This window comes from Furipterus horrens, unplaced genomic scaffold (assembly GCF_987537825.1).
Source record: "Furipterus horrens unplaced genomic scaffold, mFurHor1.1.pri manual_scaffold_11, whole genome shotgun sequence".
NCBI lineage: Eukaryota > Metazoa > Chordata > Mammalia > Chiroptera > Furipteridae > Furipterus > Furipterus horrens.
This window is the reverse complement of record NW_028327181.1, coordinates 17,632,428-17,659,783: the sequence shown is the minus strand read 5'-3', so window position 1 is coordinate 17,659,783 and position 27,356 is coordinate 17,632,428. Positions and strand designations below refer to the sequence as shown.

General features: G+C 52.6%; 1 pseudogene and 3 gene segments (V, D, J or C); all 4 read right to left on the bottom strand.

Annotated features, from left to right (window-relative positions):
- Positions 1 to 12,938: 12,938 nt before the first annotated feature.
- LOC149997106 (Ig lambda chain C region pseudogene) lies at positions 12,939 to 15,803 on the bottom strand (annotated as a pseudogene). Its single transcript, XR_016514261.1, has 3 exons — positions 15,739 to 15,803; positions 14,803 to 14,903; positions 12,939 to 13,390 (listed from the first exon to the last, which is right to left on the bottom strand). The product of XR_016514261.1 is annotated as an Ig lambda chain C region pseudogene (transcript).
- Positions 15,804 to 16,906: 1,103 nt separating this feature from the next.
- LOC149997105 (immunoglobulin lambda constant 1-like) lies at positions 16,907 to 19,250 on the bottom strand. The segment is given in 3 exon segments: positions 16,907 to 17,351; positions 18,794 to 18,925; positions 19,220 to 19,250. Coding segments are annotated over 3 exon segments (483 nt in total).
- Positions 19,251 to 20,362: 1,112 nt separating this feature from the next.
- On the bottom strand, positions 20,363 to 22,327 carry LOC149997104 (immunoglobulin lambda constant 7-like). The segment is given in 2 exon segments: positions 20,363 to 20,807; positions 22,015 to 22,327. Coding segments are annotated over 2 exon segments (618 nt in total).
- A 1,572-nt stretch (positions 22,328 to 23,899) lies between these two features.
- LOC149997103 (Ig lambda chain C region-like) lies at positions 23,900 to 26,704 on the bottom strand. The segment is given in 3 exon segments: positions 23,900 to 24,375; positions 25,804 to 25,910; positions 26,658 to 26,704. Coding segments are annotated over 3 exon segments (474 nt in total).
- Between the last annotated feature and the right edge of the window lie 652 nt (positions 26,705 to 27,356).

Sequence of the window (27,356 nt, the reverse complement as noted above, 5' to 3'; positions counted from 1 at the left end):
CCTTGTCTTCCCCACTAACGTTTGTAGCAGAAGGGTCTTGTTAGTACCCTGAGCTCTAGGCTGAGTAGGGCTGAGTCCAGGACCTGACCCGGGCAGGGCATGTGGGCCTGGCACGGGGGAGATGAGGGGCTGTGGGAGTGAACAGCAGCTGGGGAGCCAGTTGATGGAGGCTGAAGGGGGCACGTTGCCCCAGGCTCTCAGGTTGGGGCACTTGCCCACCAGACTGCATACCTCATGTGTCAGGTAATGGGGTGTTTTGTCCATGGCCAGCAGGCCTGGCTCCTTGCTTCCCTGGGCTGGGGGAGCTATTGGTAGTGTCCCCAAGAATGAGCTGGTAAAGTCACACTGGTGAAAGGTATATGCCACCTTTGGGGGTGAACTCAGGAAACTGTGGCTGGGGACCTGGTCCCCCATCTAATTTCCCAGTAGGACCTTGGAGCCCTGGAATGTCCTGGGAACCTGTCTGATTGGAGAAGGACACAGGGAGAAGAGGAGAGAAGGGGACAGTGAGACTAGAGGATGGATCAGGGAAGCCTGTAACTGGGGTACTTGGGAGAATCTGGTCACCCTCTGGGCAGAGGACATCAGGCTGACCCATTTGTCATACCTCTTACCATCCTGTCTTTGTCCTCAGCATCTAGACCCAGCCTGGGGCAGACTGAGCAGGAAATGGGGCACCCGGTGCCTCACTCCCACTCCTCCTATAGGGAAGCAAGCACATTCCAGACCTCACTTAGGACTTGACTGGGCCAGGCCGACTTTGCCTGGGATGTGACAGCCCCACACAGACCCGGTCCCCAGGCTTGGGGAGGCTTGGTGGATGACTTGATGAAAATATGGATGATGGGTGGGTGGATGGGTGGATGGATAGATGAACAGGCACATATATGGATAAGTAGACAAGTGACTGACCAATCTGAGGTCCTATCCTCTGGGGGAGGACTCTGTGAGGCCTTGCGGGGGACAGCGGAGCTTCTGGGTTCTTCATTACTACCCCAGACCCTGGGCTCCTATAGGGCAGTGACTGTGAGGGCCCACATTTCTCTCTCCCTCCCCTGACTTGGCCCAGACCCCCTGAAGAGACCCTGGCCTGGAGGTGGCAGCTGAGGTGTGACTCACGGTGTCCCACACCAGCCCTGCCCACCCAGGGCTTCTCTGATCTCCAAGTGCCTGATCATATTCCACAGTTAGCTCTGTGCCTGGCATTTAGACAAGTTCCAGAGGAGTGAGTACAACCTGCACAAACACAACATTCTGGAACACGAGATGCCTCTCCTGGCTGTTGATTGACCATGATCTTGAGACCCTGCCCTGCTCAGGCCTGGGCACAGATGCTTGGTGGCCTTTGTGCTGGGATGTGGGCCCTTTCTCCAGCTGGGCTGGTGGAAGCTTCCAGAGCTGAAGCCCCCTCCACCCCCCGGGGAGCTGGAGACACCTGCTGCTAGGGCTGGGACCAGTCGGAGTTTCCCAGCTATTTTGGGCATCGAGGACTCTTGGTTTCGCCAGGCCAGCTGCACTGCCGTGAGGGTGTGCAGTGCAGGAGCCCAGGGGTGCTGGCCTGAGGCAACAACGGTCAACCACAGAGACCAGCAAAGGCCCATTTTCCATCCGACTGTCCTTCCCTCTGGGGAGTGAGGTTCCATTACTATGAACCCAGCTGCACAGAGGGGAAACTGAGGCCCTAAGCCACCAACCCCAGCTGCAGGGGCCTGGTCCTGAGTCAGGGCTCCTCCTGGCCCCTCATTGCTTCCAGCTGCCTTGTTAGACCCAAGATGAAGGGTTTCTGGCCCAGTCCTCCCTCCCCCATGACTTTATTTTTTCCACTGCAAGGATCTTGTCTCCTGTAGGACACCATTCTATTGGAGTGACTCCTATGGTCCCCAAATGCGAGTGGCCTAAGCAGGGCTGTGCCTGCACTGCCCACTGCTGTGATCTCACATGTGGTAGGTACTCAGAAAGAGATGCTGAGTGGGTAGTGTCTACGCAGGGGCCTCATCCATGCTGGGCCTTGGTCCACACAAGAACTGAGCTGAAGCTCCTTTCTGACTGAGGACACCTGAGAATGGGGCTCCCCTGGCTGGTCCAGAGTCCCACATTTTCCAGCCTGTTCTGCCTCGGAGAACTGTTCTTGGCTACCCAGGGCTCAAAGCCTCCATCCTCTGTTGGGAGCCAGGCCAGGTCTGGCTGCAGTTCCTCCTTCCTCCCAGGACAGTCAGGAGACCCCATATCTCCCCATGTAGGCTGGGCACTGGGTGGGCTGGGACTCTCCATCCTAGTGAGGATCTGTGGGTGGTCTGGGCACAGTGGACATCAACCCTGACCTGAGATGTCCCCAGGCTTGATGCTGAGGAACAAGAGAGATCTGGGCTGGTGATGTGGCCACAGGAAGAGGGTGCCACCACAAAGGGGTGACTTGTGTGGAAACAGACCGATGGCAGGTGCCCTCATGAGTCATGGTGACCATCAGCTACTCTGTCCCCAGCGTGGATGTGGAAGCATCTGATGACCCCAGCTCTGTGTTACTGGCCACAGAAGTTACTCAGCCCTTCCCTGGCCTTGTCCTGGTTGCCCTGAGACATTTTCACTGATTTCTGCCAGTTTCCTCAGGGACAAAGGCTGCCCAGAAGAACAGTCCCTTGCTGATCCCCCCACACACTGTGTGGTCACTGAGTGGGAAATATCATCAGGTTCACACTTGGGTCTCTCAGGGGTTGAGATGGTGTGAGCACACACCCAGGAGACCCAAGCAGGACCTTGCAGAGAGCTGGAACCTCATGGTGGCTGCCTGACTGTGGCCACTGGTGAGGCCACTGATCCTCACTGTGGCACCGCTGTCAATGGAGAGACACAGTGTCCGGCATGGTTGACTGCAGGGCCTACTGGCTGGCCTTGGCTCCCTCTCCATTTTAACACATTACAACGTGCTAGGTCTGGTGAGAGTGAGAGGAGAAATGACAGAACAGGCCATGAATCTAAAAGGTTTATTTGGCCAGCTGCACAAGCAGGTTGAGACCAGGGATGCAGGAAGGTGTCAGTAGCAGGGGTTCTTTAAGGGGTAAGGGAGAAGGGAGTTAAAGGGACTCTCTGTTGATGGCTTTGGGGGAGTTGGACCTGGGAACAGAGAGGCTTACTAAAACAGAGAAGTTATTAAATTCTTGTTGGTAGGCTACGATATCTTTGAAGGACACAGCCTTTGCCAGCAGGCTGTGATATTTTTGAAGGACACAGGCAGTCACTGGCATCAGCAGTTACTGCTGGGGTAGCAGGTTTATTGAGGGTCAGGCAGTCCCTGACACCAGCAGTTACCGTGGGGCCTTGCTAAAACCAGACCTGAATTCCCAGAACTCAGGTCTTATGCCTAAGACAAGGAGCACCATTTAGTCAATCAGCAATCAGTCACTCCAGGCTTGGATGACAAAAATTTATCTCCCAATTGGGACATTTCCGGGAGTGGAAGGGGCATTATTAATAATTTCACCAGGACACAGGTATGAACTGGGAATGTCCAGGGAAGTTCAGGACCAGTTCACTCCCAGAGCTCGCTCTGGGCCCGGTGTTCAAGGGGACACCATTACTGTGGTTCCTGGCCAAACAGAATTAAGTTTGTTGTGATCACAAGTGACCAACTGGCTTTTCAGAAAAGCTGATCCAAGTATTGGCCCTGCCCGACCCCACCGCTGAGGGCCCGTCTACAATTCTGCAAGGTGATCATATAGGACAGAGGGCCTCCAAGAGTGAGTTCTCATAAAGGCTCCTGCAAGAGGTGCCTATTGGGGATCCTGCGCAGCAGTACTTTGGGGGAGAGCCAGCCACCGGCTCTCTGGATGCTGGTTTGGGATGCTCCTGTGTGGTGCGTGCAGCCAGGGCCCTGCTCCTTCCATACTTCCCATGGGGAGCAGGTGGATAGGTAATCTGGCCTTGGATGGGCTGGGAGGCCCAAACCTGGCCAGGGTGACAGATGTTCCCAAAAGAGGTTGATAATGTTGGGAGGAAGGGGGCAAAGGAGAGCCCACTCTGAGGTGTGACTGTCATTGCTCTGTGTCATGTGTCACTAAATTGACGGGTACAGTGAACAGTTGATTGCTTCCTGGGTACTCCTGGAGGCTGCATATACAGCATGGCCGGAAACCTGGTTTTGGACCTTTGTGTTGAAAAGTGAGCTTTGCCTCATTTGGGGGCATTCAGGTCTGGTTTGTCTGTTTCCTGGGGAGTATCTGTCTCCAGGAGACACAGACAGAGACAGGACCCCCTTCCCACCACTGCTGTGCCTGGCTGGGAGACTCGCACAGGTCTCACAGGCACCCTGGTAGCTGAGCGTCACCGAGCTCTGCTCAATAGGAGCTCCCAGGCCTCCCCCAGGGCCCCAGCAGTCCTTTCCCCTCCCCTCCCTCAGGGCCAGGAACACTCCCACTCTTCCCCTCCCCCAGGGCCCTGAGCGCTAACCTCTCCTCCCCACCCCTCCCTTCTCCTCCTCTCTCCTCCCCTCCCCTCCCCTCCCCCAGGGCCCTGAGCACTCACCTCCCTTCCCCTCCCCCAAGGCCCTTCAGCCTGAGACTATTCTGAGCTCTGGTTATTTGGTTGGCTGTGGAGGAAGTCACACTTCCCCTCCCCCATCCTACTCACTGCCCCCACGAGGGAGGCCCAGGAGCAAGGTGGCTGCCCAGGTTGCACAGGGGGACAGGGCAGGAACAGACCAAGTCCCCCGTCTCCAGACCTGCCAGTTTCTGTTCCATGAGGGCCCCATCATGGACCCGCCTGGTGCCCTGGGGCCTTCACTCCAGGGGCTGCTCTGGCTCTGAGCTGGGCAGGGCAGCCCCAGAGTGACTCTCATGGTCAGTGTTCCCTCTGTGAAATGGGCAATGACAGCCCTAACAAGGACTTCGAGGGACCATGAGGGCCTGTGACATGCTTGGAGAAGTGTCCAGTGGCGGCAGCTGGGACATCTGCTAACTCGGGCTGGGCAGGCATCCCAGACATTTCTGTGGATGAAACCTAGTCCTATATGTGCTGCATCAGACACTCCCTGGGCTGTGAGCTGACCCCAGGGCCCTGAGGACAGGGGCGGGAGTCAGCCATGGTCTCTAGATCTGTGCCCTCCATGCATGAGCTCTGGCAGGGCAGGTCATCCTCACCTCTTTGTACCCACAGCCATGCTCACTGGGGCTGCTGAATGAATGAATGAGTGACTGAGGGACTGACACATCGCAGAGGTCTGAGGAGCTGTAGAAAGCACCTGGGGGCAGGACAGCCATCAACTCACCTTGTGACCCAGAGCAGCTTCCCCCATCAGAGCCTCAATACTCTCATCTGTGAAATGGGGACACAACATCTGCCCCGGCTTCACTTTGTGGATTCAGAGGGCCCATGACTTCCTTTCTGCCTGCTTCTGCTCCCCTGAGCTAATGTAGATCCAGGAACCTCGGTCCCCTTGGCCTCCCACATCTTAGGTTGCCTCTGACTTCCATGTGCTTGGCACAGTGTCCTGGCTCAGCACAGGCGTGGAGATGCCAATGGGGCGGAGAGTTCCACCTCCTGTGTGGTCCCGAGCACCTGTGACACCCAGGTGGAAGGTCCTCCTTAGTCTGACATCAGGGAAGATGGGTGGCCTTGGCTTGACCTTGGGTAGGAAGCCTGGGTACCCACCATTTGTGTGGCTCTGTAAAACTGTGGCACATGGGCAGGCTGCCTCAGGGTCTGGAAACTGTGTCCTCATCTATACGGGTGTGAAGTCCTGGCTCTCAGGTGATCTAGGGGTCATAAGAGGGGAAGCATGTCAAATACCAGTGTAGAACTTCTCTCAAGGAGCAATTGGCCAGGGTCACTGTCTTCAAGGTGGGCAAGGTAACACCTGAGCAGAGCAGGGAGCAATCCCACACTGGGCAGAGCTGGGAGCAATCCCAGAACTGGGCAGAACTGCTGACAATCCCACAATTGGTAGAGTTGAAGACAGTCCTACAACTTTGCAGAACTGGGGACAATCCCAAAATAAGGAAGAGCTGGGGACAATTCCACTATTGGGAAGAGCTGGGGGCCATTAGACAATTGAGAAGAGCTGGACACAAACCCACAACTGGGCAAAGCTGGGGACAGCCTCACAACTAGGCAGAGCTGGGGACAGTCTCACAGCAGCAGTCATTAGGGCTTAACAATGCCTTGCCCAGCACCCATCTGTGTCTCTGAAGGCCTGAGGGAGATGTAGCCCTGGCCCTCAGGTGCCCACCATTCTGAACCCAGTCTGCAGCCCTGGTTGTTAAGTCCACACAAGCCTAAGGGACTGGGGGTAAAGAAATCAGAAGCCTGTTTTAAATCCAGCCAGTTTACAGCCTTACATGGACAGAGAAGGAAGGAGCAGCTGAGGGGCCGGCTCCCCGTGCCCCTGATGACGAGGCAAGGAGGTTAGAGGATGGACAGACCCAGGAGAGAGGTTTGGGGAGCAGAGGAATTTCAAGACAGAGACAGTGGTGAGTGGTGCTCAGGTCCACCCAGAAATTGACAACAGGGAGGACAATGAGGGGATTGTTGAATTTGGCCACTTTCTGAAGTCCATTGGTACTTTGGCAACTGTAGGGGAGAGATGGGAAGATGGCAAGAAGGGAGGGGACATGGAGTCCCAGAGATGTGCTGCAAGGGGCAGGAGGGAAGTAGTCGCAGGTGGAGAGGAGGTGGCATGTAGGGCAGGTTCTGGCAAGGGAGCCAGAGTGGGCTTATGGCCACCCACAGGGACAGGAGAAGGTGACAGGAAAACGGCTTGCCCAGGCGTGCCATGCTCAAGGGTCAGGACCTAGGGGGTACCAGGAGGGGCAGCCTGGACAAATCAGATGGTTTACCCCAGAGTGACCAAGTACCTTGGAAGCCACTGGGACTGCCTGCTAACTGAGGGAGGCCAGAGGTCAAAGGCCCTGCTAGAGTGTCCTGTGTCCCAGGTTTAGGGGGGGTTTCCCCACACAGTCCCTTAGATGGTTAGTTGTTCCCACACACAGTAGCTCTACTGTTTTCTTATGGGGGAAGAAAATCCTCAAGACTTTGTCAGGTCACAGACGGGCCGTCCCCGAGCCCAGGTGTTTCATTGCTTCTGGGTTACTTCTTCCCCACAGAAGTATGTCTGGGGTCCTGTGATGGCCACTGGGAGATGTTGGGGCCTGAATGCTGGTGGTGGGACTGAGAGATGCCATCTCGGAGTGAAGGAGAGGGGGCCCCGAGGCAGCCATGACTGCTGGCCAGGGTGCCTGGGCAGGGCCCTCCCTGACTGCTACAGTGGGACCAGGCAGGGCCAGGACTGGGTTCCCGAGCTGGGATAGGGCACACTTGGCACTTGGAAAACTGCTGCTGATTGGTGGCGGTAGCCTGAGACCTGGACGTGGCTGGGGTCCCTCGTGGGCCAGTCATTGCTGCAGCCCAGCATCAGCCCCAACATCACCCTCGGTTCCCAGGGGCCCCAGGGGAAAGGGACCGGAACAGCATGCAATAGCAGTGACGGCAGGAAAATGGGTTGTCATTGAGATTTCATTGAGGGGTGGAGGGGCAGGAGAGTCGACAGGTGAATCTGAGAGACAAAGTGCCCCTTTTGTCTGGACTGTGTGTGCTTCCTGGTGGCTGCGACCCTGTAGGGCATGTCTGTCCAACTCGGGGTCTGAGGGTCCCTCCCAGAAATCAGGTCCCCCTCTGCTGCATGCCCCCCATGCACCTTCCGCTGGAGCTTTGGTGATGTCTCCTAGGGCAGCAGATGTGGTCCTGGAGGAAATGGGGGCCTGAAAGTTTCTCATTAGAAAAGAGCAAGGGTGGAAGTGGATGGCATGGGGGTCAGGAATGGGAGGAAGGGAAGCCAGCCTGGTGTTCTCGCGGGTCAGGGTGTGTTGGCCAGGCCTGTTCCCTGGGAGTTTCATACAAGTCATTGTTGCCATTCGTCAGCCAGCTCTGGAGCACCTGCTGTGCTGGGCTCTGGGCCCCCTTTCTCTGACCCCCCACCCCACCGCTCTCTGTGTTTTTACCTCAGAGAGCATTCCTTGGCTGAAGGTGTTGCTAAGAATTCCTGCACCCTGAGAAGGGGCAGCTGGGGACAGGGAATGGAGGGAGTGACCTGGGAAGCCACCTGCCAGGGACTGACCTTCCCATGTTGGGGCACCAAGGGCAAGCCTTGCGTTGACCCTCACCTCCCAGAACCTGACCTGAGGTGAGGTCCCCAGGAAGACAAGACACTCTCACGACCCCGCTCTCAAGTTCCCTGACTCTGGTTTTTAACCCGGAGGAACAAGAAAGGGTCTGAGGAAGCCTCTGATCTGAGGCTTCTGTCCCCCTTGGTCTTCATCAGCCCCAACAACTCTATTTCCTAAGCCCATGGATCCTGGGGTAAGGATCTGGGTACAGGTGGGCCTGGAGCTCTCCAGGGAGGAAGCTGGACTAATCAGGAGGGCCTGGCTATGATGGGGAGGACACTGAGGGCAGAGGGAACCAGAGGCCAGGAGCTGGATAACATCAGGCGGCTGTGGGTCTAGTCTCCGCTGTGACTTTGCACAGGTCACCGAGGGTCTCTGGGCATCGGTGTCCTCACCTGCAGTCTGAGGATTATAATAGAATCTTCCTCCAAGGACAGTAAGATGTTTAAAAGGTGAGATCTGGAGAGCATTTAATTGGGGCCTGTGCGAGGAAATGCCTCAGGCTGAAGCCAAAATCTCCCCTTTGACCCCAGAAACTGAAGGGACTGCAGGGGACCAGGGAGAAAGGAGAGCTGCGCCTGGGCTGAGAAGGCCCCAGAAGTGACCCAGACTGAGAACTGGGGATGACTCAGCAACAGAAAGAAATGTGGGAGAAGGTTTCTCAGACCCCCGGGAAACTGAACATTGTCAGTCAACTAAGGTCCCCCAAAGGTGTCCCCACCTAGTCCTCAGAAACGTCCTTCAGAGCTTATCTGTGTCAAGTGACAGCTTCTTTTCTGCCTTCCTACTAGCCCTCTTACACATCTGAACCTACCATTGGGTGAGGAATTAACCAGAAGAAGAAATAAAAGACATCCAAATTGAAAAGGAGGAAGTAAAAAGATCATTGTTCACAGATGACATGACACTATGTATAGAGAACCCTAAAGATTCCACTAAAAAGCTACTAGAACTGATCAATGAATTCAGTAAAGTAGCAGAATACAAAATTAATGTTCAGAAATTGGTTGCATTTTTATATACCAATAATGAACTATCAGAAAGGGAAACAAAGAATACAATCCCATTTACAATTGCATTTAAAAATACCTAGGAATAGGGACAACTGTAATAGAAAAACAATGTAAAAAAAAAGATAAAAACCTAGGAATAAATTTAACCAAGGAGGTAAAAGACCTATATTTGGAAAATTATAAGGCATTGAAGAAAGAAATTGAAGAAGATATAAATGAATGGAATTATATACTGTGTTTATGGATAGGAAGAATTAACATTATTAAAATGTCCATGCTACACAAAGCAATTTATGGATTAATGCAATTCCTATCAAGATACCAATGGTGTATTTCACAGAACTAGAACAAATAATCTAAAAATTTGTATGGAACCACACACACACACACACACACACACACACAAAAGAACCCCAAATAAGTTTAGTAATATTGAGAATGGAGAACAAAGTTGGAAGTATTATTCTACTTGATATCAAACTATACTACAAGGCCATTGTAATCCAAACGGCAGGGTACTGGCATAAAAACAGACATATAAATCAGTGTAACAGAATAGAGAGCCCAGTAATAAACCCATGTCTATGTGGTCAATTAATATTTGACAAAGAAGGCAAGAATGTACAATGAGTAAAGATGGTCTATTCAATAGATGGTGCTGGAAAAACTGACAGATACTTGCAAAAAAAATGAAACTAGACCACCTTCTTACACTACATACAAGAATAAACTCAAAATGAATTAAAGATTTAACTGTAAGACTCAAAACCATTAAAGTCCTAGAAGGAAATCTCTGACATTTCTCTCAGCAATATTTTTTTCTGATATATCTCTTTGAACAAGGGAAACAAAATAGAAGATAAACAAATGGGATTAAAAAAGTTTTTGAATAACAAAAAAAAACCATCAACAAAACCAAGAGACAACCTACTAAATGGGAGAACATATACACTGATGATGCATAAAGGGTTAATATTAAAAACTGATAAAGAATTCATGCTACTTAACATCAAAAAACAAACAATCTAATTAAAAAATGGGCAGAGGACCTGAATAGATACTTCTCCAAAGAGAACATACAGATGGTCAATAGACATATGAAAAGATGCTCAATGTCACAAGTTGTCAGAAAAAATGCAAATTAAAACCACAGTGAGATACTACCTCACACCTGTCAGAATGGCTATTATCAGTAAATCAACAAACAACAAGTGCTTTTGAGGACATGGGGTAAAGGGAGCCCTCAGGCACTGTTAGCGGAGATGCAGACTGGCGCAGCCACCATGAAAAACAGGATGGAGTTTCCTCTAAAGTTAAAAACGGAACTGCCTTATGATCCAATGATTCCACTTCTTGGATTTATCTGAAGAAACTCAAAACACTAATTCGAAAGACTATATGCACCCCTATGTTCATTGCAGCATTATTTATAATAGCCAACATATGGAAACAACCCAAGTGCCCATCAGTACATGAGTGGATTAAAAAAAGCAGTGGTACATAATATACAATGAAATATGACTCGTCCATAAAAAAGAATAGAATCTTACCATTTGTGACAGCATGGATGGCCCTAGACGGTATTGCGCTCAGTGAAATAAGTCAAAGAAAGACAAATACCATACAAATTCACTTCTATATGGAATCTAAAGAAAAAACAAACAAAATTGAAACAGACTCATAGACGCAAAGAGTGAACTGGTGGCTACCAGAGGGGAAGGGGCTGGGGGCCTGGGTGACAGAGGAGAAGGGATTAGACTAAGAAGTTCACGTTGGCAGTTACAGAGTAGTCACGGGGTGTAAGTAAAGCATAGGGAATATCGTCAATAATATTGTGATTGCTATGTTTGGTGCCAGTGCGTACTGGAAATATCTAGGGAATGCTAGGTAAAGTATATGATTGTCTAACCGCTAAGCTGTATGCCTGAAACCAATGCAAAATAAAATTGAAAGAAAAAAATCAAACACAAGAACAGTAATCAGAGAGAAGGTGCACAGGACAACGCTCCCGGGTCCTCTGTCCTACCTTCTCTTTTTCAGTATTTTCTACGTGAGGGTAAACTCCCCTTGAGGAAAAATGAAGACTCCTTCAAGCCCAGAGTCCAAAAGAGAAAGTCCCCTGGAGAGCTTGGAGTCACAGTGAGGAGAGGCAGGAAGGCGTCCCTGGCATCCTTTCACTTTGTCCTCATCAGGTGCCTCAGAAGCCAAACAGGGTGCTGGGGACTGAGACGGGCAGACAAGAAAGGTGAAGAGTACGGAAGTCCAGAGCAATTCAGGCCCTAGGCCCAGACTGGATGGAAAGAAGAGAAAAACTGACCCAAATTTCACGCAACTCCTAGGAAGAGGGAGAGGAAGAGACTCACCCAGGACGGTCAGATAGGCCCGTCTGTCGAACACAGCACACAGTGACACAGCCTTGAACACAAACCCCCTGTCACTCCCTCTAGCCCCTGCCCAGGCCCACCTGCAGCTGCACAGGAGGCCCAAAGTCCAGCCTCCTTGTTATGGGGGATGGTCTGGCTGATGGGAGGTTGAGGGAGGGTGATCATCTCCCCACCTGCAACTTTGCTTCCTTGAGGGGTAAGCTTCGATCCATCCCCAGTCATGGAGGGGGTAGGAGGGAATGTCTTGAGTGTCCCAGTGTATCCCAGGACCTTATTGTCCTAGAATGAGCAGCGTCCCTGGCTCGTTGGGGAATGTCAGGTAGGAGACATGAGACATCCACTTTACAACCAGAGTTGATGGAGCCTGCGCAATCTGTAGAGCTGAGGCGCATGGGAAGTTTCTGGATGCCACACGCATGCTGGACACATGATCTATGGGGCTATGTTTGCAGTGGCAACTGTGTGTGTGCCACTGTGTGTGTTGTGTGTGCATGTGAGGTGAGTTAGTGAGAATGTGTGTGTGCACGTGTGCGTGTGCAGTCCTTCTGCTTGTATGATAGCTCAGAACCCAATCCTGTTTCAGCTTCTAAGACAATAAATCCCCAGGTTCTCAGCTCCCCTTCTAGGGCCCCCAAGCAGCTGAGTCAGTTCAGAGACATGATCATGGCTCATTCCCAGAATCAAGTTCTTGTCTTTAAACTCATGGCCCTGTAGGCCACTGATGGCTACTCTGACATTAATGCTTGTGGTGGCGTCTGTGGTGCTCTAGCCTCTAAGGGGTTGGAAGAGAGCAGAACTGGCCATAACTCCCATGGGCCTTGACTACAGCTGGAACCCTTGTGACCGGTGGGAGGGGTGGTGTAGGGCACGCTGTGCAGATGAGTGACCAGGGTCCAGGGACTGAGGGTTCTGTAGTGACTGTGACAGTGAGGGTCAAAGTGACACAGCACAAGGTAGTGTCAGGATGAGGCAGGCAGGGGGGTGGGTGCTAAGGAAGGAGGAATGCCCTAGCCAGTGGGGATGAGAAGTTTCCAGATGGGGTAGGAAGCCATGGAAGGCACGTGAAGGGAAGACTGATGATTTCTGGGAAGGGAGCTCAGGCACCACCCTGGTGTCCATGGGGACGAAGGGGATTGTGTTTGGGAGTAAACATGGTCCACAGGAGAAAAGCAATACTAGGGAAGGTGCGGAGAGTGGGCCCTCCTGAGTTTTTCTGCCCCATCCCATGTTCTGGAACATTCTGTGGGCACTTCTAGGTATGAGCAAAACCCCCTGAGGGAAACATGAAGACTCTTTCACTGGTTCCTTTCCCATAAGGTCAAAAGTATTGTGTTCACCTTTGGAGAGAGTTGAACTTGAGACCAAAGTTCATAAAAATGAACAGAGAGTTTGATGTCTGACAATAGGAACAATTTATTGAGAGTTGATTAAGTGCAGGGGGAAGAAGGAATGGATGAAGGGATGGGGAGGTTCCCCTGGGGGACCTGAAATACAGTCCCTGAATAGAAGGGCTCAGGGTCCTAGGAACACTCTGAGGGGACCACTGTCTTCTCCACGGCGCTCCCTTCGTGCGTGACGTGGCAGCTGTAACTACTGCTAGACTTCCACGCGCTGGGCGACACGCTCAGGTAGCTGCTGGTCGCGTACTTGTTGTTGCTCTGTTTCAAGGGCTTGGTGGTCTCCACGCCCTGGGTGACGGGGCTGCCATTTGCCTTCCAGGTCACCGTCACAGCTCCAGGGTAGAAGTCACTGATGAGACACACCAGCGTGGCCTTGTCGTTGCTGAGCTCCTCAGAGGAGGGCGGGAACAGAGAGACCGAGGGTGCGGACTTGGGCTGACCTGTGGGGTGCGGAAGACAGGGGGTTAGAGGCTCAGTGTTCCTCGTGGGAGCACATGACCTCAGTTGATGTGGGCACACTACCCCCAGGTACCGGGCACAGACCCCAGTTGGCCATTGCTCCCTTTGCCAGGACCGGGCCGGGCGGTGACACTCACCTCCTGCAGGGAGACTCTCAGGGCCTGACTAGTGGGAGTTTGGTGCCCCTATTTGCTAATCAGTGTCCTCAGGGTCACAGTTCTCGTTAACTACCATCCTACCCTCTGCTCCCCTGGTGCTGTGTCCTGCACCGGGAGATCTTACCTGTCCTCCAAGAACTGGGACATCTGTCTGTCTGAGATCTCCCAGTGATTCCTCTGCCCAGTGTTTAACAAGAGGGTATATATCCGTCCTGAGTCTAGACTCTCCACAATTTCAGGGCTGATATTTCTTGCTCACATCTCTGACCCATGGTTCCACCCCCACTCCACTCCCCAAAGAGAACATTCCAGGGCTACAGAGGTGGGGAAGGAGGTGTGTTAACACCAGGTCTGAATATTAGGGGTATACATGGGTGTCCATGGAACATGGCTGTTCTGCTCTTAGTGTGAGTCTGGCCTGGTCTGAGGGGTCTTTCTCTCAGGGAAAGCTATACTGGGGGAATCTGACTGTCTTAGGACATCTGTCTGCTTGGCAAGGTCTGTCTTGTCACCTGTCTCAGCAGGTGTCCCCAGCCAGAGTTCTGGCATTTGTTTTGAGCTTTCTCTTCCATTAGTAATACTAGTCCTGCAGTCATTGGGGTCTGCCTGATTGTCCTTGCCACCCATTCTGTCTGGGGGTCCTGCTACCTTTTCTGCCTTAGGGCCCAGCCTGTCCAAGAGCAGTAGAAAGGATCTAGCACCCCAAGGCCATCACATGGGAAATCTCCCTTCCACTCTATCTTGCCTTGATTCCTTCTCTTCCTCTGTGAGTCCCTAGAAAGAGTTCCTTTCACTGGCCGCTCACTAACTGCCACCATCACCCAGAAAGGAGACAACCCAAGAGTGACACAAACATGTACAGTTTAGCAGATCCTGCCTTGTACTCACATCCCCCAGGCAGTGTTCCCCTCATGGTCCTTCGGCCCCTAGTTCTCCTAGGTTCAGAGATAAGGGGGGCCAACATCCCAGAGTTTAGGGGAGAATGTCCCCTTGAGACAGAGCTCTTGGTCACAATGACAAGTGGCAGAAGACGAAGGCTGGGCTACTCCCATCTTGTCCCCACCCGCTGCCTCAGAAGTCAAACAAGTAACAGGGGGCTAAGACAAGCAGGTAAAAGATGAAAATTCCAGGAGCAAGAATCATTCTCACTCCACCTCAGACTAAATGGAAAAAGGTGTAAAATCAAACATAATATCACTATGGATCCCAAGCAGGAGGAGAAGGGAGTGACTCACCCAGGACGCTCAGGAAGGTCCCTCCGCCGAACACTTCACACAGTGACACAGCCTTGAACACAAACCTCCTGTCACCCCCTCTAGCCCCTGCCCAGGCCCACCTGCAGCTACACAGGAGGCCCAAAGTCCAGCCTCCTCGTCACGGGTGCTGATCGGGGAGAGGGGAGGGTGAGAGAGGGGTGACCTTGTGGATGGAATTCAATTCTATGGAGTTGTAAGGTCCCATGATCCCTAAGTCACCACAACTTGGCACTGCAGAGAATGTCCTAGGGCTGAATCAGGATTTTCACCTAATTCTGTCTTTGGGAAGGAGCTGTGTCCTGGCCCAGCTACTGTCAGATTGTCGTGAAATTGGTGCAGTCTTGTTTCTGCATGGTGATGATCAAACTGGGACCCCTGTACAGAGCTGGGAACTGTGGGGAGGTCCTGGAGGCCACCGTGTCCTCAGCACAGAAGGTTGAGTAGGGTCAGGGGTTGGGAATGGGAAGTTCAGTGGGGGAGTGTCGTATTCACCCCCAGTACCCAGATTCTTTTACAGGGACCTGCTTTAGTGTCCCTGCCCCCAGCTGGGCCAGCCTCGTGGAACAGTGGGACTGTCACTAAGCCCCTGCTGAGCAGTCTGTGGGCAGCTTCTTTCTGCGCGGCTGCGTGGGCTGAATTAGAGCTGGAATGACCCTGTAAGGACCCCTTTTGGTGAGGGAGGCGGTCACTGCTCCCAGCACAGTGTTTTCTGTGAGCTCTCAGTGTGCGAGCTTCTGGTGCCTCCTTATAATCCTGAGAGACACATGTCCAGAATCTCCAAAGTCACTAGCACAGGGTGCACCCCCAACCTGCCAAGCCCACGTGACCCTGGACTGAACCTGCGTGTTGAGTGGGGCCCCAACACCCAGGGCCTCAGCTGGCATTCTCATTCCTGTATGTCAGCTCAGGGCTCACTCATGGGACACACAGACCTGGCCTCCTCTCTGACAGAGCGCCATGACCAGCGAGCACTCGCCCATTCTCCCAGATCAGCCCGCTCTCTGTGGCCTCACTCCTTCTCACAGACTTCCTCAGGCTTCCCGGGCTCACTCTCAACCTGGACTGGAATGTCCCTGCCCTTTGTCTTGTCACTGGTTGTCTCTGGAGCCCATGACCGTGGACTGCAGTGACTAGCTTCTCTTTTCTCATTTACAATGGGGTCCCCACTGAAGCACCTTCTTATTGAGCTTTTCCACGTCTTTTCAGAGCAATATTGTAAATGGACATGTGTCTTTATGAACATTATGTGTGTGAATGTATGTTTTTGTGCATTCATATGCGTTTTTTTTTTGTGTGTGTGTGTATGAGTTATTGTTATGATGTTTTCCTAAGGACATGAGTAGTTTACCAAGGAGTCAATGGGCTATTCTTAGAATTTGACTCTTCAATCTGACAGAGGCACAGGCAGGTCACTTGCGAAGGTTGGGTATTAGACCTTGTGATGGGATGTGTGGTGGAGTTCCCTGTAAAAGCATGAAGAGAGCTGACCTGTCTCGTCTCCCAGGGGCCTTGCATAGAACTGGATACCTGCTGACCTGAGTTGAAGGTGGGGGTTACCCACAGTGTGGGATGAATGACTAGGTTCCAGAGACTGGAAGGGAGTGTGTCAGTGAGGGTCTGGTAACTGCAGCAGAGCGCTTGTCCTTGGGGAAGCCAGAGGGGAGGGACTATAGGTAAGAAGGGAGTCTATGGCCTGTGAGGATGAGAATCTTCCAGGTGGGGGAGGAAGCCATGGAAGACATGTGGAGGGGAAGACTGAGGATTCCTGGGAAGAGAGCTCAGGCACCACCTTGGTGTCCATGGGGATGAAGAGAATTGGGCCATGGGGGTGGCCACGGTCCACAGGAGAAAAGCAGGCATAGGGAAGGTGGGAAGGGTGATCTCTCCAGGATCATGCTGCCCTCACCCCCATTCTGGAACATTCTACAGGCACTTCAGGAAAGGAGTAAAACTGCTACTTAGGAAACATGGAGCCTATTTTTGTGGCTCTTTCTCCATAAGGCCAAAAAGATTATTGTCAACTTTCAGAGTAGTTGAGCCTTGACAAAAATGATCAAACCAAAAATGAGCATAGAAGATGGTGTTTGATTGACAATGAAGATATTTTATTGAGAGTTGATAGTTTCAGGGAGAAGGATGATCGAGATTTGGTAAGGAGATTTTGCCAGGGTCATGTGGTCCAACCCTGGGGGTTGCAGGCTCAGGGTCCTAGGAACACTCTGAGGGGACCACTGTCTTCTCCACGGCGCTCCCGTCGTGTGTGACGTGGCAGCTGTAGCTGCTGCTAGACTTCCAGGCGCTGGGCGACACGCTCAGGTAGCTGCTGGCCGCGTACTTGTTGTTGCTCTGCTTTGAGGGCTTGGTGGTCTCCACGCCCTGGGTGACAGGGCTGCCATTTGCCTTCCAGGTCACTGTCACAGCTCCGGGGTAGAAGTCACTGATGAGGCACACCAGTGTGGCCTTGTTGTTGCTGAGTTCCTCAGAGGAGGGCGGGAACAGAGAGACCGAGGGTGGGGCCTTGTGCTGACCTGTGGGGTGCGGAGGACAGGGGATTAGAGGCTCAGTGTTCCTCGTGGGAGCACATGACCTCAGTTGATGTGGGCACACTACTCCCAGGTACCGGACACAGACCCCAGTTTGACCTTTGCTACCTTTGCCAGTGTAGGGACGGGTTGTGACACTCACCTCCTGCAGGGAGACTCTCAGGGCCTGACTAGTGGGAGTCTGGTGCCCCTATTTGCTAATCAGTGTCCTCAGGGTCACAGTTCTCGTTAACTGCCATCTTACCCTCTGCTCTCCTGGTGCTGTGTCCTTCACCTGGATATCTTACCTGACCTCAGAGAACTGGGACATCTGTCTGTCTGAGATCTCCCAGTGATTCCTCTGCCCAGTGTCTTGACAAGAGGGTATATATCTGTCCTGAGTCTAGACTCTCCTCCATTTCAGGGCTGGCGTTTCTTGCTCACATCCGTGACCTTATGGTGCCACCCCCGCTCTACTCCCCAAAGTGAACACTCCAGGGCTACAGAGGTGGGAAGGAGGTGTGTTAACACCAGGTCTGAATATTAGGGGTATGCATGTGTGTCCATGGAACGTGGTTGTTCTGCTGTTAGACTGATTCCAGGTCTATTTTGAGGGGGACTTCCTGTTCAGGAAAACTGTACTGGGGGAATCTGACTGCCTTAGGACATCTGTCTGCTTGGCAAAGTTTGTCCTTGTCACCTGTCCCAGCTGGTGTCCCCAGACAGTGTTCTGGTTATTTGTTCTGAGCTTTCTCTTCCAGGGGTAATAAGAGTCACATAATCATTGGGGCCTGTCTGATTGTTTTGTCACCTCTTCTGTCTGGGGTCTGCTACTTGTTCCTACTTAGGGTCCAGCCTGCCCAGGAGGGGTAGGAGGGATCCGGCACCCTGAGGCCATTGCATGGGGAGCCTCTCTTCCACTCTCTCTACCTTGCCTTGATTCCTCTACCTTCTCTGAAAGTCCCCAGTAAATAGGTCCCCTCACCAGCCCCTCACTAACTTCCACCATCACTCGGAAAGGACACAACCCAAGAGTGACTCACACACATACAGTTTAGTGGGTCCTGCCTTGTACTCATGCCCCACAGCCCTAGAAAACCAGACCGAGTTTCCCCATCATGGTCCTTCAGCTCCTAGTTCTCCTAACACCTCAGGCTCAGAGATGAGGGGGTCCCACATCACACAGTTAGGGGAGAATGTCCCCTTGAGACAGAGCTCTTGGTCACAATGACAAGTGGCAGAAGAGGGAGCCCAGGTTACTTCCATCTTGTCCCTACCCTGTGCCTCAGAACTGAAAAAAGTGACAGGGGCTAAGACAAGCAGGTAAAAGGTGAAAGTCACAGAAAGCCAGAGTGATTCCCACCCCACCTCAGACTAAATGGGAAAAGGGGATAAAATCAATCCCAGTTTCACCCAGGACCCGAAGCAGGAAGCAAGGGGAGACTCACCCAGGATGGTCAGGAGGGTCCCTCCGCCGAACACATTACACAGTGACACAGCCTCGAACACAAACCTCCTGTCACCCCCTCTAGCCCCTGCCCAGGCCCACCTGCAGCTGCACAGGAGGCCCAAAGTCCAGCCTCCTTGTCACGGGTGCTGATCAGGCAGAGGGGAGGGTGAGGGTGGTGGCCCCGTGGATGGAATTCAATTATATGGAGTGTAGGGTCCCATGATGCCTAGGTCACCATGACATGGCACCGCAGAGAACGTCCTAGGACTGAATCCGGATTATCACCTAATTCCATCTTTTTGAAGGAGCTGTGTCCTGGCCCAGTTACTGTCACATTGTCATTGTGAAATTGGTGACATTCTCGTTCCTGTATGTCAGCTCAGGGCTCACTCAAGGGACACACAGGCCTGGCCTCCTCTCTGACAGAGCGCCATGACCAGCGAGCACTTGCCCATCCTTCCCAGATCAGCCTGCTCTCTGTGGCCTCACTCCTTCCCACAGACTTCCTCAGGTTTCCTGGTCTCACTCTCAACCTGGACTGGAATGTCCCTGCCCTTTGTCTTGTCACTGGTTGTCTCTGGAGCCCACGGCCCAGGACAGCAGTGACTAGCCTCTCTTTGCTCCTGTACAACGGGGGTTCCCACTGAAGCACCTTCTTATGAGCTTTTCCAGTTCTTTTCAGAGCAATACCTTCTAAGGCAATTTTGTAAATGGATGCATGTTTTTATGAACATTTTGTGTGTAAATGTATGTTTCCGTGTGCGCGTGTATGCGTATGTGAGTTACTGTTCCGATTTTTTCCTAAGGACATGAGTAGTTTACCCAGCAGTCAATGCGCCACTGTTAGATTCTGACTCTTGATTTTGAGAGAGGCACAGGCAGCTCACTTGAGAAGGTTGGACGTTAGACCTCGTGGCGGGACCAGATGTGGGGTCGCCTGTAAAGGCATGGAGAGAACTGACCTGTCTTATCTCCCAGGGGCCTTGTTAGAGTTGGACCCCTGTGACCCATTTGGAAGGTGAGCGTTGCTAGCAGAGAGTGTGGGATGAATGACTAGGTTCCAGAAACTGTAAGTGAGTATGTCAGTGGGGGACAGGTTACTGCTGCACAGTGCATGTCCCTGGGGAGGCAGGAGGGGTGGGGGAGGGACTATAGGCAAGACGGGAGTCTATGGCCTGTGAGGATGAGAATCTTCCAGATTGGGGAGGAAGCCATGGAATGTGTGTGAAGGGAAGACTGATGATTCCTGGGAAGGGAGTTGGGCACCACCCTGGTGCCCATTGGGACCAAGCAGATCTGGCCTTGGGAGTGGACATGGTCCACAGGAGGAAAGAAGGAGTAGGGAAGGTATGAAGGGCGAGCTCTCCTGGGTCATACTACTCAAATCTCATTCTGGAATATTCCATGGGAACTTCTGGGTAGGAGTGAAAGTGCTACTTAAGGAAACGAGGACCCTATTTTCATGGTTCCTTTCCCATAGGGTCAAAAAGATTGTGTTCAACTTTCGGGAAGGTGAATTTTAGACAAAAATGAATATGTAAACCAAAAATGAGCATAGAGCATAGTATCTGATTGACAATGAAGATATTTTATTGAGGGTTGATAGGTCCAGGGAGAAGGATGATTGGGGTTTGCTAAGGAGATTTTGCCAGGGTCATGTGGTCCAGCCCTGGGGGTTGCAGGCTCAGGGTCCTAGGAACACTCTGAGGGGACCACTGTCTTCTCCACGGCGCTCCCTTCATGCGTGACGTGGCAGCTGTAGCTGCTGCTAGACTTCCAGGCGCTGGGCGACACGCTCAGGTAGCTGCTGGACGCGTACTTGTTGTTGCTCTGCTTCGAGGGCTTGGTGGTCTCCACGCCCTGGGTGACGGGGCTGCCATTTGCCTTCCAGGCCACCGTCACAGCTCCGGGGTAGAAGTCACTGATGAGGCACACCAGTGTGGCCTTGTCGTTGCTGAGCTCCTCAGAGGAGGGTGGGAACAGAGAGACCGAGGGTGCAGACTTGGGCTGACCTGTGGGGTGCGGAGGGACAGGAAGTCAGAGGCTCAGCATCCAACCTGGGATCCCCTGGCCTCAGTCTCAATGTGGGTCCTGAAGAGCAGGCCTGGGGTCCATGCCAGAGAGACTGGTAGGGTTTTTCCTCACACAACTCCCATTCTCCCTGGGATAACAGGCGGCTGGGTACCCGCTACTGTCCTCATACCCTCCTAGGAATGGCCACTCACACCTGACCTTCGTCCTCCTGCTCTGCCTCCCTGACATTCTAATGGGGTCTGTGTGGCATGTCTGTCCTTCACCAGAGAAGACGATGTGTGCTGTGACCTCCAACTGGGACAATATGGAGGCTTTTATGACCTATCACTTCTATTCTGAGCCTCTAGTCTTAAGGGGTCTGTACTCACGTCCGCCTCTCCTGATCCTCTCTAATGGGGTAGGCTATTCACTGATGAGGGAGAGTCTGTCCTCCTGTCCTTAGTTCTCTTCCATATGCAGAGTAATCTGTGGTTCCTCTGTGGTATCTGTCCTGAGATCTCATGCTGAGCTACGTGTGGTCTTTTCCCTCAGACATTTGTGCTTCTAAGCATTGTATCCCACACAACCTTGGAGTCTGCCCTCCCCTTCTTCCCTCTCCTCCATTGTCCTTGTCTCACTCTTAGCATCCAGAGCGTTCTGCTCCCCTCTGTCCCCCTCCTGCATGGGTCTCTGGGCCCCCATCTGGCTGAGGACTCTGCATGGCAGCTCCATGGAGGCCAGTGGGAGCCTCTCCACCCTGCGCCATTGCCGGCCCTGGGTCCTGAGCCCCACAGCCCCAGTGAGCTTCTCTGTCCCCAAACTTGTCTGTCCCCAGACTCTGACCAGAGTATTTGGGGTCACCCCTCAGTATGCCTAGTTCCCCCTTAACTGGGGGCCCAAATGACCCCCAGAGTCAAAGCTGTCCCAACAGGAGCCCGTATAAGAAGACAGACAGAGCAGGTCTAGGACCCTGTCTGGCCCTGGAAGACAGATAGAGTCTATAGGCCATCTCATCCATTCCTCTGCCTGTGGGGTCAGAGGTGAAGGCTGCTGATGACCAGTGGAGGCAGGCAGGATGGTAAGACTGGGAAGGAGACTGGGGTCCAGGGTGAAAGCTTGGGTATAGGGTGAGAAAAGGGAGCAAAACAGCAGAAAATTGCCCAAACCTCTGGGAGAGCAGGGAAGGAGGGGGAAGGAGAGACTCACCTAGCACGGTCAGCTGGGTCCCTCTGCCGAACACCCAACACTGTGACACAGACTCATACAAAAACCTCTCTGGGAGGTCCTGCCCCACCCCTGAGCCCCCCACCTGCAGCTGCGATGCAGGCAGCCTGGGCCACTGCCCCAGGCTGGTGTCTGCCCTGCGTGGGCACTTAACTCCGCCCCAACTCCCAAGCCCAGCATGTAACAGGACTAGTGTCTCCCTGTGCTCATTAGTAGGTTCCCCGGAAAGCCAAGCTCCAGAATGTAGGTGTTGTCTTGGATTCCCTTTTTTCATAACCATCACCAGGACTGGGAATGGCTTTCTTAGGAGACATTTTTGATACTAAGGAGTAAATTTCCATGCCAATGAACAGAAGGTGTTTTCTTTTAGGGGTTTGGAGTGTCCTGCGCCTCCCTAGGAAGAGGCAGGACCATGGAGTGCAGTAACCAAGGAATGTTCGCACTGACCCCAGCTGGCCCCCGAGGTTGCAGCCTTATCTTCCCCGTGGATGCGATAGTTTGGGGTTGCCCTGAATGAAGCCTCAGTTGTACAGCAAGTACTGCCAGGTCATCCTCCATGATGGACTTGGGACACTCCTTTTCCCACCAGAATTTGATTTTATATGACGAGGGGCTGGTGGTTCTAGGTCCTACATACAACATAAGGGAACCCTGCTCAAGGACTGATTCCAGGCCTGGGCTAGGAGAGACATAAGCTGAGCACTGAATGTGTTGTCATCCATAAAGCAGGAGCTGTTGACGTTCCCAGGTCAGGTCAGGGTACCCAGGAGTCACCTAAGGAGGATCCGAGTAGATAAGGTCCATTATTTACAACCACATTGCTGGCCTCACTAGAGAATAACCGAGTGCATTCACACAGCAGATGCACACAATCTAGAGTATGTCATTGTTTTAAATACTAATCATCCCCTTAGTAGGTTGGCAGGGAACCACGTAACCATGTCATCATTTTATAAAGTGGAAAATAAAAAGAAAGAATCCCATTGTATCTTTTTGACTAGAGTACAAACACACTCTGGTGTGAAGGAAGAACAGCTGATGGCAGCCGGGGGATGAGCCAGAGTGGGTGTGGGGCCCTGAGCTCGAGGGTAGTGCCTTGTCAGCGGGGGAGGGGGGCGCTGACCTACTGTAGCCCCGAGGCCACACTCACCTGCCCTGAGGCCTTCTGACCTGCCCTCCCTCTACTCCTGAATCCCAGCTGCCACATTATCCCTGGGACAGGACATGGTTCTCTTTCTGTGCCCAGGAAGGTGCGCTTTCTCCTCCCGTGTCCTACTCTTGTGATGCTGACATTGCCTGTTCCACCCACAAACCAGCTTTTGTTTGCTGCAGGACTTGTCAGTGTCTTTACTGAGCTAAGATTCAGGGTGAAAGTTTGAGAAATGGATTCATGGGATACATTGTTCAGATTTCTATGGCTCTTTGGTGACAGGCCGACCACACTTCTTTCACCTTGTAATGGTTCTCCACACTGGGATTCTTGAGGAAACAGAGAAGTTAAACAGCTGTTCTGCTATGGATATTGCCTGACTCAAGGGTCGTCTTCTCCCAAATACCTGCCCTTGACCCTCCCGGACACTCCTCATTTCTCCCTGAAATGAGCCTGAAAATTGCCCAGAAGTCTCCCAGTCAGTCCTTCTCCCTTCCTAGGTGACAGGGACCAGATCCCAGGGGCCAGCTATACAGGATGAGCTTATCTTCTGAGTCATGGTTCAAATCAGGACTCAGATGGCAGCTGGTTCCTGGGGGATTAGTGGGAAGGCCAGGGAAACAGAATTTCATGCTGGAGTGAGCCCCGAGTCTGGCACAGTGACCGTTCATCCCAGCATTGTCATCATGGTGAATGTACAACACATACGTCACATGATAAATGATCAGGTCTTTATTGAGGAAAAGTAGAAATCAGAGGGGCTGAGACCTGCTGAGTCTAAGCAGACCAGGGCAGGAGTCTCAGGGTACAGTGGAGAGCTGGATAGTGGGGGATCTGGCTGAGCAGGGCACCCAAATATGGGGGCTCAGGATCCTAGGAACACTCTGAGGGAACCACTGTCTTCTCCACGACGTTCCCTTCATGCGTGACGTGGCAGCTGTAGCTGCTGCTAGACTTCCAGGCGCTGGGCGACACGCTCAGGTAGCTGCTGGACGCGTACTTGTTGTTGCTCTGCTTCGAGGGCTTGGTGGTCTCCACGCCCTGGGTGACAGGGCTGCCATTTGCCTTCCAGGTCACCGTCACAGCTCCAGGGTAGAAGTCACTGATGAGGCACACCAGTGTGGCCTTGTCGTTGCTGATCTCCTCAGAGGAGGGTGGGAACAGAGAGACTGAGGGTGCAGACTTGGGCTGACCTGTGGGGTGGAGAGGACAGGGGGTTAGAGGCTCAGTGTTTCTCTTGGGAGCTAATGACCTCAGTCTTGATGTGGGCACATTATCCCTAGGTCCAGGACAACAGACCTCGGTTTGGCCTTTGGTCCCTCTGTCAGGTCAGGGATGGGCAGTGACACCTCCTGCAGGGAGATTCTCAGGGCCTGACTAGTGGGAGTTCTGGTGCCTCTATTTACCAACCATTGCCCTTAGGTCCACAGTTCTCATTAACTGCCATCCTACCTTCTATACACCTGGTGCTGTGTCCTGCACCTGGAGATCTTACCTCAGAGAACTGGGACATCTGTCTGTCTGAGATCTCCCAGTTAATTCCTCTGCCCAGTGTCTTGACAAGAGGGTATGTATCTGTCCTGGATCTAGATTCTCCTCCATTCAGTGGTGACATTTCTACCTCACAGTCCCCTGACCCCATGGTTGCAATGCCCTGCTCCACTCCTCAAGAGAACACTCCAGAGCTACAGAGGCTGGGGAAGGGGTGTTGATACCAGGTCTAAATTTTAGGAGTATACATGGGTTTCCATGGAACATGCCTGTTCTGCTCTTAGTGTGAGTCTTGGTCTGTTCTGAGGGGTCTTCCTGTCCAGAAAAGCTATACTGGGGGAATCCGACTGTCTCAAATATCTGTCTGATTGGCAGGGTATGTCTTGTCACCACCCCAGCAAGTGTCCCCAGACAGTGTTCTGGGCATTTGTTCTGTGCTTTCTCTTCTAGTGGTAATAGGCAATTATTGGGGCCTGTCTGATTGCAGAGCTACTCATTCTGTCTGGGGTCCTGCTTCTTGTTCCTACTTAGGGTCCAGCCTGCCAGGAGGAGTAGGAGGGATCTGGCACCCTGAGGCCATTGCATGGGGATCCTCCCTTCCACTCTCTTTACCTTGCCTTGATTACTCTACCTCCTCTGAAAGTCCCCAGTAAATAGGTCCCCTCACCAACCCCTCACTAACTTTCACCATCACTCGGAAAGGACACAACCCAAGAGTGACTCACACACATACAGTTTAGTGGGTCCTGCCTTATACTCATGCCCCAAAGCCCTAGAAAACCAGATTGAGTTTCCCCCTCATGGTCCTTCAGCTCCTAGTTCTCCTAACACCTCAGGCTCAGAGGTGAGAGGACCCCATATCCCAGAGTTAGGAGAGAATGTCCCCTTGAGACAGAGCTCTTGGTCGCAATAACAAGTGGCAGAAGAGGGAGCCCAGGTTACTTCCATCTTGTCCCTACCCTGTGCCTCAGAACTGAAAAAAGTGACAGGGGCTAAGACAAGCAGGTAAAAGGTGAAAGTCACAGAAAGCCAGAGTGATTCCCACCCCACCTGAGACTAAATGGGAAAAGGGAGTGAAATCAATCCCAGTTTCACCCAGGACCCGAAGCAGGAGGCAAGGGGAGACTCACCCAGGACGGTCAGGACGGTCCCTCCGCCGAACACATTACACAGTGACACAGCCTTGAACACAAACCCCCTGTCACTCCCTCTAGCCCCTGCCCAGGCCCACCTGCAGCTGCACAGGAGGCCCAAAGTCCAGCCTCCTTGTCACGGGTGCTGATCAGGCAGAGGGGAGGGTGAAGGGGGTGGCCCCGTGGATGGAATTCAGTTCTATGGAGTGTAGGGTCCCATGATGCCTAGGCCACCATGACATGGCACCGCAGAGAAAGTCCTAGGACTGAATCCGGATTTTCACTTAATTCTGTCTTTTTGAAGGAGCTGTGTCCTGGCCCAGTTACTGTCACATTGTCATTGTGAAATTGGTGCAGGCCTGTTTCTGCATGGTGATGACGGAGCTGGGACCCCTGTCAGAGCTGGGAACTGTGGGGATGTCCTGGAGGCCATAGCGTCCTCAGCACTGGAGGTCGAGTAGGGTCAGGGGTTGGGAATGGGAAGTGTGGGTCGGGGAGCATTGCATTCACCGGAGCACCCAGATCCTTCTACAGAGACCTGCTTTAGTGTCCCTGCCCCAGCGGGACCAGCCTCATGGATCAGTGGGACGGTCACTGAGCCCCTGCTGAGCAGTGTGGGCAGCTTCTTTCTGCGCGGCTGCGTGGGCTGAATTAGAGCTGGAATGGCCCCTTCAGAGCCCCTTGAGGTGAAGGAGGTGGTCACTGCTCCCAGCACAGTTTTCTGTGACCTTTAGTGTGCGAGTTTCTGATGTCTCCTTATAATCACGAAGGACACATGTCCAGATTCTCCAATGTCACTAGCACAGGGTGCACCCCCAACCTGCCCAGCATATTTTGACCCTGTACTGAACCTGAGTGCCATGAGTGTGACAACAGCACCCAGGGTCTCAGCTGACATTCTCGTTCCTGTATGTCAGCTCAGGGCTCACTCAAGGGACACACAGGCCTGGCCTCCTTCTCTGACAGAGCGCCATGACCAGCGAGCACTCGCCCTTCCTTCCCAGATCAGCCTGCTCTCTGTGGCCTCACTCCCTCCCACAGACTTCCTCAGGCTTCCCGGGCTCACTCTCAACCTGGACTGGAATGTCCCTGCCCTTTGTCTTGTCGCTGGTTGTCTCTGCAGCCCATGGACCAGGACTGCAGTGACTAGCCTCTCTTTGCTCCTGTACAACGGGGGTTCCCATTGAAGCACCTTCTTCCTGAGTTTTTCCACATCTTTTCAGAGCAATAACTTTTAAGGCAATTTTGTAAATGGACATGTGTTTTTTCAACATTTTGTGTGTGAATGTATGTTTCTGTGTGTGTGTGTGTGTGTGTTATTGTTCTAATTTTTCCTAAGGACATGAGTGGTTTACCCAGCAGTCAATGGGACACTCTTAGTTTCTGACTCTTGATTTCGAGAGAGGCACAGGCAGCTCACTTGAGAAGGTTGGATGTTAGACCTTGTGGTGGGACCAGATGTGGGGTCGCCTGTAAAGGCATGGAGAGTGCTGACCTGTCTTATCTCCCAGGGGCCCTGTTAGAGTTGGACCCAGTGACCCATGTGGAAC